Source organism: Cricetulus griseus, assembly GCF_003668045.3.
Source record: "Cricetulus griseus strain 17A/GY chromosome 1 unlocalized genomic scaffold, alternate assembly CriGri-PICRH-1.0 chr1_1, whole genome shotgun sequence".
NCBI classification, from domain to species: domain Eukaryota; kingdom Metazoa; phylum Chordata; class Mammalia; order Rodentia; family Cricetidae; genus Cricetulus; species Cricetulus griseus.
In genome coordinates this window covers 220,221,456-220,233,644 of record NW_023276807.1, presented here as the reverse complement: position 1 = coordinate 220,233,644, position 12,189 = coordinate 220,221,456, and the positions used below count along the sequence as shown (strand labels likewise).

The window sequence follows — 12,189 nt, the reverse complement described above, 5'->3', positions numbered from 1 at the left end:
CCTGGCCTTCCTAGCTAGCTTCCTGGGGAAGGTTAGGTGTGTATTCTCATCTCTTTTCAGATAAGAAAAACTAAGAGCAGCATAAATGCCTGGCCATAGCCACATAGCTGTTCAATGTAAGAGGTAACTTTAATTTCTGTTTGAAGTTTTCCATTGCTTACGCAAGTCTGTCAAACATATGAAAAGATAGATTATTGCTCCATTCTAATTTAGTGCACATTAAAAGTTTATAACCCTAATTTCTTTCTTTTATTGAATTCTAGTCTGAAACTATTGAAGGAGTTGATTACGAGTGATGGTAATATCATATTCCTGATTTTAATAAAAAATATTCCTAGTTAGCCAGTCGGTGGTGTGCACACCTTTAATCCTAGCACTCAGGAGGCAGAGGCAGGTGGATCTCTGTGAGTTCAAGACCAGCCTGGTCTACAAAAGCTAGTTCCAGGACAGAGAGAAACCCTGTCTCGAAAAACCAAAAAAGAAAAAAGAAAAAAAAAAAGAAATAATAGACTTATCAGCCTTCGTTTCATAGATAAAATAAAGACGGGATAGTAACTTGTTGAGATCACCTATGTACTCCCAAAATTGGAACTACAATCTTGATTTTCTTACCCTAACATGGTCTCTGTGTCACACCACTTTAGGGCAAATGGCATTGGGTTTGTTTTGTTGTTGTGTTTTGACACAAGGTCTTACATAGTTTAGGCTGGCTTTGAACTTGAAGATAACTTTAAACTTATGATCCTCCTATCTCAACATCCCAGATGCTAGGATTACTGGCATCAGACCCAGTTATTGACACAAGTTTTAGTTATATTCTTTCCTGTGCCAAAAATTTTACCTCAAATTGGTCCCAGAAACTTAATTTGGGGAACAATTAATTTCAAGACTAGCATCAACCAGTATTGCATAGCAGTACTGTTTGTTGGTCTGTAGGAATGTTTGTATCTTAAACTTCCTGTTGTATTGTGTAGGATAGTGAATGAGAGCCGACAGGTGCTCCAGGAGCCTGACTTTGCTCAGTCGCTCCTGCGGGACCCAAATACTCCTATTATAAGAAAATCCAGAGGAACTTCCACTCAAGGAACATCCACACATGCTTCTTCAACTCAGCTGGCCATGGTGGATGATCAAAGAAGCAAAGCAGGGAGTGTCCACAGCAAAGTGAGCAGCTACCATGGCAGCCTCCACAGGTCACGTGATGGCAGGTAAGATCTGGGAGCAACTCAGTTTATTATATGTATTCAATTAGGATCACAGAGCTTAGGAAACAGGAGCCAATTCCGAAACAGAAGTGGAACATTATTAAGCTTTTTTAATTTTCTGGTTATAGTTGTCCCAGATAATGGGACTTAAAGCCAATCAAAGGACTTTGGGGTTTAGACTTGACACAAAAGCAATATGGCATCATTGTAGTGTACTGAGTGGGGATAAGGGAAGGTGGACTAATCAGTTTAGGAAGGTGAATTTTGCCAGGTAGTGGTGCACACTTTTACTCGCAGCAGAGGCAGGTGGATCTTTGTGAGTTCGAGGCCAGCCTGGTCTACAAAGCAAGTTCCTGGACAACCAGAGCTGTTACACAGAGGAACCCTGTCTTGAACTACACCCCAAGAAAATAAATAATGTATATCTGGGGAGCTATAGAGACAGTTTAGCAATTAAAAGTATTTGCTATTCTTCCAGAGGACCCGAGTTCAGTTCCCAGCACCCATATCAGACAGCTCCAGACCATCTGCAACTCCAGCTCCAAAGGATCTGACACCTTCACAGGAACATGTACTCACATGCACATGCTTCAGAGAAAGAGCTTGAAGGAAGCCTGGCTGTGGGTTTCTCATTAAATTTGAGGTTAGGGTACTAGAGCTAGAAACTGCTTACGAGCTGCCACATTAAATCATTTGAGAGATAATAGGGTTTATCAGAGAGTAAAGAAGCAGTGGGGAGAGAGGAACAGCTTACTTGAAAGGTATATTTTTCTTTAAAAAAAACAAGCATAAGGATGGATATGGGATAAGCATAAGAAGGATGGAGAGGAGATGGGATAAGCATTGCTGGGGAGGATGTAAATTATTCAACCACTATGGAAATCAGTATGGAGGTCCCTCATAACCCCAAAAATAGAGCTGCCTTATGATTTACCTGTATGACTCCTGAGAAGATACCCAAAGGGATCTAAGTCAGCATAGGGTTTTTATTGCTGTGAAGAGACAACCATGACCACAGCAGCTCTTACAAAGGAAAAAATTTAAATGGGGCTGTCTTACAGTTTCAAAGGTTCAATCCATTATCATGACAGGGAGCATGGTAGCATGCAGGCAGACATGGTGCTGGAGAAGGAGCTGAGAGTGCTGCATCTTGCAGGCAACAGGAAATAGATGTGACGCTTAAGCGGGAAAGACCTCAAGGTCTGCGCCCCCATATGACACACTTCCTCCAACCAGGCCATGCCTACTTCAATAAAACCAGACCTCTCATTAGTGCCACTCCCTGTGAGCCTATGGGAGCCAATTACATTCAATCCACCACACCTCTGTTGCTCGTTTTTTCTGTCCCACCAGATCCCACGGCTGCTTCAGCCCCAAATAAGCACACAAAGACTTAATATTAATTATTAAACTGTTGGCCGATGGCTAGGGCTTCCTGTTGGCTTGCTCTGTAACCCATTTTCTATTAATCTAAGTATTTCCACGTGGTCTTATTTTACTGGAGAAGCGTCCAAACCTGTTACTCCTTCCTCCACTACATGGTGACTCTCCTTGGCACTTCTCTGCCTATCTTTCCCAGAATTCTCCTTGTCTCCTAGCCCTGCCTATCTTCCTGCCTCTGTAGGCCAAACAGTGTTTTATTCATCAACCAATAAGAGAAACATGTATACAGAAGGACATCCCCCATCACACCCCTCTACTTGTGTTTATTGCATTGCTGTTCAGAATAGCCAAGTGTAGAATCAGCTTAGATTTTCATCAATAGATGAACATATAAACAAAATGTAATGCATGTGCACAGTGAGGTTTTATTTAGGTATAAAGAAAAAGAAAGTCACTCTTTTGAAGGAAAATGAGTAGAACTGCAGATCGTATTAAATGGAATAAGCTAGATAGCAAAGACAACTTTTTTCCCTCTTATGTAGAACCTGGAGAGAGAGACAGAGACAGACAGACACACAGAGAGAGGGGGGAGGGAGAGAGAGAGAGAGGAGATCAAAATGTGTATAAGATGCTTTAGGATCTCAGAGAAGAGCACCATCTACCTCAACATGGACAGTCAGAAGCAGCTTCCCATCAGATGGCACTTCTACTTTAAACAGAGTTCAGAGGAGACACATGGGAATGAAAGACAAGGGAGCAGTGTATATAGAGGCAAGAACAGTAAGGCAAGTTTTGGTGCCGAGGTGTGACCACAGCATAGTGTGTGTTGAGTTTGGGTTTCTCTGACAGAGAGGCTATTGCAGGACTTTGAGTACTAAGATAATAAAGTCTGATTGAATTTTAGAACAGCATGAGAAAGGAAAGTATAATGGAACTGTTGATATGAGATCTTAATTTAAGATATTGATAAGGAGATAATGCATAGGCACAGTTTCTCTGTGTCCTGGCAGCCACTCCCAAATAATCACACAGAGACTTATTAATTATAAGTGCTCAGTCAATAACTCAGATTTGTTATTAGCTAACTCTTACATCTTAAATTAACCCATATTTCTTATTTACTCTCTGCCACATGGCTTAGTACCTTTTCTCAGTATGGCAAATTCATCTCTGCATCTCCTTGAAATTCTGAGACTCCTCCCCTTCCTTCACACTCTTTTTGTCTGCAAGTCCTGCCTAACCTCTGCCTGTACAGCTATTGGCCAGTCAGCGGCGGCTGCTGCTGCTGCTCCTGCTCCTCCTCCTCTTCCTCCTCCTCTTCCTCTTTCTCCCCCTCCTCCTCCTCCTCCTCCCCCTCCTCTTCCTTTTCCTCCTCCTCCTCCTCTTTCTCCTCCATATCCTCCTTCTTCTGTTGTGTTTTGTTTTGTTTTTGTTTTTCAAGATAGGATTTCTCTGTAGCTTTGGAGCCTGTCCAGGAACTCACTCTATAGACCAGGCTGGCCTCAAACTCACAGAGATCCTCCTGTCTCTGCCTCCCGAGAGCTGGGATTAAAGGCGTGTGATCCCACCACCTGGCCAGCCTCTTTATTAACTCAATCACAGTGACATATATTTACAGTGTAAAGGAATAGTCCACAATAGAGATTCCATCTTTTGGAATGTATTTTATCTATGAACTCTTAGTGATGATATTTGACATCCTGGCCTCATCCTTTTCGTTGATGAATAGACATTATTACAGTATTATATTTGTATATGACATTCTGTGCATAAATATATAGAAAAGAAAGATTTTTAATTTCTATATTCTAAGGAGCTAGAGAAGTGGCTCAACAGTTAAGAATATTGGCTGTTCTTCCAGAGGTCCTGAATTCAATTCCCAACAACCACCTGGTGGTTCACAACCATCTATAATGCGATCTGGTGCCCTTTTCTGGTGTGCAGACATACATGCAGGCAAAACATTGTATATGTAATAAATAAATCTTTAAAAAGTTTCCTAATTTCTATATTCTAGGAACATAGAACCTTATAGAAAGGGTACAATACATACATATGAAGCAAAATGATGTAGGTGGGGTCTTTGAAGGCATCCTGTATCTGGGTGAATGAATATGCACATAGGACTTTTTTCCATACCCAGAACTGTAGGGCAGATGTGAGAGTTTTCAAGACTACATTGAGACTAAAAGTCTAAACAAGAATTTTCATAATCCAAAAAGCCATCTCCCTTCTGCTCAGTCAGGCTTTAACTGCATGTTAGTGTTGTCTTCTTATCTCAAGGCATCCTGGCCTTGGGTCACAGATTCCCAGTACTCATTTTGTTTCACTACATGGGTAATTATTGAGCTCTGTACTACATAAATGTAAACACCACTTCAAAGAATAAGTAATTGTTAGTTAGATGAGAGGATAGCTACAAAAGAAAGTCAGTGGGTAGAAGTTTGGGGATGAGTAACTAGATTGGTACATAGGTGACCTGGCAAGGGAAAGCAGTGGAGTGAATAATAATGCACTACTGAAACTATGATTGGTTTAATTATTCAGATGAATGGTAGCAAATAGTAAAGAGAATCAAAACCTAAACTATCTCTTTTTCACCGACTCTGGAGTGCCCATATTATATTTTTAACAGCAACAGCAAAGTGACCATCCTAATATTTCATCTAAACATATATTAAAACTACATTTTATATTCAAGGTCATATAAAATATGTATTTTCATATTGTATGGCATATAATCACATTGGTTTAAATGGCTTTTGAAAGTTACAGAAATTTGACAGTTCCTACATATACAATTTATATTACACTATAATTAAACTTGTTTTCTGTATAGTTAGTTCTTATTTACTCATGGGCAGGATATTTATATTTTAGAATTCTGTGGATAGTCATGTTTCTCAGATAATAATTGTACAATGTAATTTTTCCTATGAAAATGTATGCTGGGGGGGGGGCGTTCAGCACCAGCAGCACACATAAATATATCAGGCACAAATGGCACATGCTTATAATCTCAACACTAGGCAAAGACTTTATTTTTATTTATGTGTGTGTGTCTGTGTGTTTGTGGGGTAGAAGAGGGCATCAGATCTCCTGGAACTGGAGTTGCAGGCAGGTATGAGCTGTGTGATATGGGTGCTGTGATCTAAACTCCAGTCCTCTGAAAGCCCTCATTTGTATATTTTAAATGACTGCGTGTTCTCTGCTCTCCTCCCTTCCACCCTTTGCCCTCTTTTCCTCTCTTCCCTTTTCTCTCTTCCCTTCCCATTCCTGCTTAAACCCAGGGCCTTGCACATGGTAAGCAAGTACTTTACTATTAAATTTCATTTCCCAGACACCCCCTTTGTAGTGTGTGTGTGGTATGTTTTATTGATTGTGCATGTGTATGTATGTATACATGTGTGTATACAATGTGTCAACATTGGATGTTCTTATTCTTTTTGAGAAGAGGTATCTCACTGAACCTGGAGCTCACAGATTTGGTTAGTCTAGCTGCCAGTGAGCTCCAGGGACCTGTGTATCTCTTCCTCCCCAGCACTAGGGCACTGGTGTGTACAGCCATGCCAGCTTTTAAGAGGTTTCTAGGCATTGAACTCAGGTCCTCCTGCTTGCACAGCAGACTCTTTACCTACTGAACCATTTCTCTGGCTTCCCTGGCCTCTTTTTTGGAGATGGTGTCTTGCTACATTGCCCAGGCATGCCTCAAACTTGCCAATCCTCCTACCTCAGTCTTCCAAGTAGGATTCCAGATATGCAACACCACACAGGACTCCGTTTGTTTTGTTTTTAATTATTTTTCTGTTATTGCTAGAACATTTGCTTTCTTTATTTGCCATATTATTTTAAATTGATACATTCGAAGGTAAAAGTTGGCAAGTCATATTTGGAAATTAGGGAATCTATATAGTTCGAAAAACAATAATCATTATGCAAAATAATAATTGTAAAATATATTCTAACAAGTCCATTGTAACATATTGCATTTGCAAGCATTCCAATTATTTTACCAAAACATGCAGTTAAAAATGTAAATGTCTCTAGGTTCTTAAATGTAAAATATTTTAAGTGTTTGGAAACAGGGTAGGGTCTCATGTAGTCCAGGTTGGCTTTGAAATTCACTACATAGCCAAAGCTGAGTTGAGACTTCTGTCTCCATCTCCTAGTTCCTGGGATTACAAGTACACCATGCCTGGCTGAAATGTGTACTCATAATATGAGAAAATTTAAAAACATTTAAATATACATCTGTCCTGGTTAGTTTTATGTTCTCTTGAAGCAAGCTAGAGTCATTTGGGAACAGAGACTCTCAGTAGAGAAAATACCTGCATAAGATTGGACTACAGAGCGGGGCGTTGGTGGCACATACCTTTAATCCCAGCACCAGGGAGGCAGAGGCAGGCAGATCTCTTTGAGTTTAAGGCCAGCTGGTTTATGGAATGAGTTCCAGGATAGCCAGGGCTGTTACACAGAGAAATCCTGTCTTAAAAGAAAAAAAAAAAAGTCACCTACCATTCTTTCATCATAACTATAAAAAATATATTGTGACTTAAGGTGAATCATTTGTAAAATTAAAAGATCTGAAAGAAACATTCATGAATACTGCTGAGGTAGCCATCTAGTTTTACAGCAGTGCTTGCCAATGGACTTTTCATTCAGTTACAGAGTTTAAAATTCAGAAGTCCTCTTTCAGGTCTTTAAAAATCTAACTTAGGGACCAGGCACAGTTGGCACACACCTTTAGTTCTATCACTCAAAGAGGAGGCAGAGATAGAAAGATCTCTACAAATTTGGGGCCAGCCAAAGCTACATAGTGGAACCCTGCTCCAACCCCGCCCCCCAACCCAACCCTATCTGTTTCAAGTTTGAATAAAGAAAAAAAATAATAAAGATGCTATACAGGATTTCTGTTGCTGTGCTAAAACACCATGATCAGGGGTTATTTCAGTTCACAGTTTGTAGGTTCATTATCCAGAGAAATCAGGGCAGGCACTTAAATCAGGAACCAGTACAGGAATTGGTGCATGGGCCATGGAGGAACACTGCTTCCTGGTTCATTCCTCATTGTTTGCTCAGCCTGCTTTCTTATACAACACCTACCTGCCTGGGGAGGCACCACCAAAAGTGGACTAGGCCTTCCCTATCAATTATTAATCAAGAAAATGCCTGACAGGCTTGCCTGTAGTCCAATCTTTTTTCTTTTTGGTTTTTTAAGACAGGGTTTCTTTGTGTAGCTTTGGAGCCTATCCTGGCACTTGCTCTGTAGACCAGGCTGGCCTCGAACTCATGGAGAGCTGCCTGCCTCTGCCTCCGGCTCGTATCTCCTTAAATTTAAGGCCAGCCTAGTCTACATAGTGAACAGTCAGGACTAGAGACCTTACCTTAAAAAGAAAGAAAGAAAGCCAGGTGGTGGTGGTGGTGCATGCTTTTAATCCTAGCACTCAGGAGGCAGAGGCAGGTGGAACTCTGTGAGTTTGAGACCAGCCTAGTCTGCAGGGCAAAAATATTTTAGGAAAAAGTTTCTCAAGGTACTACAGATTAAGATATTAAAATATGGTACTTATCCTGAAATAACTCACTATTTAGCCAGGAAGATTGATAAATACCATTTGAGCTCTATAAATGAACCAATAAAAAAGTCTAATTGGTTTTCGTGACCTTGACTGACCTAGACCCAGTGACTGAGATTTTTGATGTTGTCCTTGTTTTTTGTATTTTTATATTCTTGCCTCTAATGTGGTTTATTGAGTCAGGGTTTCAACAAAAGAAAATTTAATTAACCCTCTGTTGCATTTTTGGGTAGGAAGACCACCTAGAGTAAGGTGTGTAGCCCAGCTAGGGGCACAAGGATTTGCTGATGAGAGAATTGGTTATAGGGTGTCAGGATGCAACTTTCAAGTAGATATAACTTCTACAGATTACCATCTTCACAGCTTTAAACCCTGAGGAAAAGAATTAAGATCATTTATAGATGACTGATTGGCTGTTAACTAACCCGTCTAGACACCATGGGCACAGATGTCATCAGTGCTTAGCAGCTCACTCTTTTAAGTCACTCTTCATTTCTCCTCTCACTTCATGTATTCCCTCTTCTAACCCTAGTCATTTAGTAGTTGGATTCTGAGCTGTTCCTGACTATACCTACTCTTCTAGAGTCTGAGGGCAGTGCCTCATTCCCTTTCTTCATCTCTGGGCCCACTGTATTTGACACATACTTGAGTAAGAAAAGTGTGTGTACTTAACATAGTTTCAAGTAGGTCAGCCTTGCTTATTTACAGTTTGCCCTTTTGCAGGGAGTCGGACTTTCATCCTGAACCTAAGTGGATTCTCTCTTTCTGTCAATCATATCAGATAATTCTACAGCTTAATGGAATTACTCTTAATAATCATGCCAGTTATTGCTTTCTCACTGTGGATTTGCTGAGCACTTCAATCACTAATGAAAATTATCAGTGTTACTTTCTGGTGTGTTCAGTTAATGAAATTATTTAGTGTTACTTTCTGATGTGTTCAGTTACTCACTTCAAGATCCACTCTGTTACACAGGTACACTCCCTGCAGTTACCGAGGAATGGAGGAGAGACTACCTCATGGCAGCATGTCACGCCTGACGGATCACTCCAGGCACAGTAGTTCTCATCGGCTTAATGAGCAGTCACGACATAGCAGCATTCGAGACCTCAGTAACAACCCCATGACTCACATTACACACGGCACCAGCATGAACCGTGTTATTGAAGAGGATGGGACCAGTGCTTAGTCTTGTCTAAGGTGAAAATGTGTGCTGTTGAAAAGCAGGTTTTAGTCTTTGCCTTTGCATGGCTGGCTGCTGTAACTCACTGTCATCCTGCTTTCAATCAGGCAGAGTATGCCCACTGAGAAGGCAGATCTTTGCTCTTTGTATCACATCAAACTTGGCGCGTAAACACATCCAAAACACAAAGAATCATGTCATCACAAAAATAATTCTTTCCAGGTTGTGAAGAGATGATTGTCTGATAAGCATTTTTATAAACCCACTTATTTTATATTTAGAAAAATCCTATATGTGTGGTGACTGCTTTGTAGTGAACTTTCATATCATGTGAACTAGTTGTGAAATGACATTCTGGTAGCTCTGTTAATAAAACAAAGTTTCAGAATTAAAGAAAATTTCTATGCAAGGCTTATTTCTCAGATGAATACTAGGACTTTGTAGGTTTATTTCCACTGAATGAGAAAAGGAACTGTTTTTAAACTGTAGAAGACTGTGATAAGCCAGCAAGGGTATTTAGGTAATAGGATAAAAGTGCCAGAAAAGTCCAGTTGGCCTGGGAGAGGTTCTCTCAAAGTCTGTCTGTCTTCCCCCAGAGATATTCAGGATGTGGATTAGCCCTGGAGTAAAGGCAGAGATGAGCATTTCCCCTGTAGTTGTATTTTTTTTACTTTTGTAAATATTACTTTTATGGGCTATGATTTTATAATATCCATATGCATGATAGAAAAAAATTTAATTTGTGGCCATCTTTTCCCAGGTAATTGTATTGATTCATAGACAACTTCATGTTCAGATATGTTCTGTGGAGGCATGCAGTAAGATAAACATCACACATTATAAGGGTTTTTAGTGGTAAACAAATTACAAAATGGCAAAATATTTTCTCTGTATTCATTGTTGTATTTTTCTACAGTGAGATGTGACCTTGCCAAAGCCATCAGACATTGATACCCAGGCCTTCCTATAGTGAGCTGATTGTCTGCACTCAAATTCCTCAGTAGCCAGTTAGCTACTGCTTTTGCCCCGCATCCCTATTTTCAGTTTCTGAATTATTGTTTACATCTGAGGTATATAATCTAAGTCCAGAGTGATGATTAATTTGTGTTCTTGAAAATCATTGTAGCTAAGTGGAACATGCTTACTCTTTCTGTGAATACCTTTTAATCTTAAAAATATCAAAAAATGCTTGATATTTTATCTTATAAAGCTTAAATGATTTAGGATTTACCTGTGAACTTCATTGGGTATGAAACTGATCAGAAAGAAAAATTCTGGAAAATGCTAATGTGCTATTAAGAAAACACAGTAATTCTCAGCCCCAATTGCAGGTAAAATTCACTCTGGGAACTCGTGTTGGCCAACATCTTTCAGGTGAGAGTTGATGCTTTAAAAACAAAAGTTTTCCAGGTGATTATTATCTAGCCAGGCTGGAAAAGCCCATTCTTTTAAGTTCAATTTCCCCTAATGATAGGCTGATGGCATCACTTTTGATCACTGGGAAGATCTAGCCAGATCCAATAATACACTTTACATTGTTACCTAATATACTTTTGTTTCCTACTTTATTATCCATTATAAAATGCAGAATTCTCAGCTCTCATCTCTGGAGAGTCGAAGGCAGTAGGATTTCACAAATCTGTATTTCTAAAAACACCACAGAAGATTCGTAGCAGGCTATCCAAGAATGACACTCAGAAAAAATATTCTAGACTCTGGAGAGGCTTGGCTTTGCCATATGCTAGTTTTCAACTTTGAACAAGTCAGCCTCCTTGAGCCTAACGCCCCTTGTTTGAAAATGAATATCTACTCTACCTACCTCACAAAGTTGTCAAATTAAGATCAGATGACAGCAACCATATGGAAGCTCTTTGAAACTGTGAAGCATTGTGAAATATGAGAGATTAAGATTCCTGACGACTTAAGAGCTTTATTAGAGGTCTACTGTAGTGCATTTCTTGACACATGTTTATTTCAAGTGCATGCTTCTTTCGCCCTTTAAGACGAAGAGCTCCCACCTGACAGAAGAGCCAGTTTTCTGGTAGTCATGATTTATGTGTGTCATGTTGCTTCTTCAAAGTATGTATCAGTGGAGATTACCCATTCTTCATAAGACATATTTGAGCATTTAGCCCCAAATGTTTTCTCTTCCTCTGTCCTTCTGTCTTTCTCCTTGGAATTGGAGTTACTGCTCAGAGAGCCTGAAGTCCCTTATAACTGATGGTAGTTAAGCCTCACAAGGCACAACTGATATCTTGCCTATAAATAACCCAGTAACTCAGGAAGCTTCTGTTTGAGAAGCTCTGTAGAACAGCATGGGCAAACCAAAACAAACATCCACAAACAAAAATAGGAAGTTAAGAGAAATACCAGTTTGAGCTCAAAGATGTTGTCGTCTATCACCATCTGCATTACTACCAATTGCCAAGTGTTAATTGGTTGTCTTTTAAAGTGGGCCAAATGTAGACAGTGAAGTGAACATTGCCATGAAAGTCTTACCTTTGTGCTTCCAGATTCTGTGTGTGTACTTGCATCTCCTCTAAGCTGGTGGTGATGTGTATGTGAATGTTGTTGTCCTATCATCGTCACCTTCAAAGAGTACCATCGTTCCATTGTTCCGCACACTCTGCATAATATTGTTTGTTTTCAGTAACACTATTTAGTTTGGACCATGTTCTTTATCATACTAGTGTTTCAGGTTAAGAATTTTTTTTTTAAAGAGACCATTGAAGAACTATGCAGAACAATGATTTCAAATCTTAACCTGCTTAAATTGACTTGAACAAGTTTGGACAGTTTTCTTACCATATGGGTAACTTTAATTTCTGTTGTGATTGGCATATG

At 39.7% G+C, this 12,189-nt stretch overlaps 1 protein-coding gene across 2 annotated transcripts in view; it reads left to right on the top strand.

The window, feature by feature from the left end:
• Positions 1-11,028, top strand: part of Fzd3 (frizzled class receptor 3) — a 55,526-nt gene extending 44,498 nt beyond the window's left edge. For both annotated transcript variants that reach the window (XM_027390319.1, XM_035452438.1), the window contains 2 exons: positions 975-1,208; positions 9,138-11,028. In XM_027390319.1, the coding sequence (XP_027246120.1) occupies positions 975-1,208; positions 9,138-9,351 (448 nt within the window). In that variant the 3' untranslated portion in view covers positions 9,352-11,028. The remainder of the gene's footprint in view (positions 1-974; positions 1,209-9,137) is intronic.
• Positions 11,029-12,189: the final 1,161 nt, after the last annotated feature.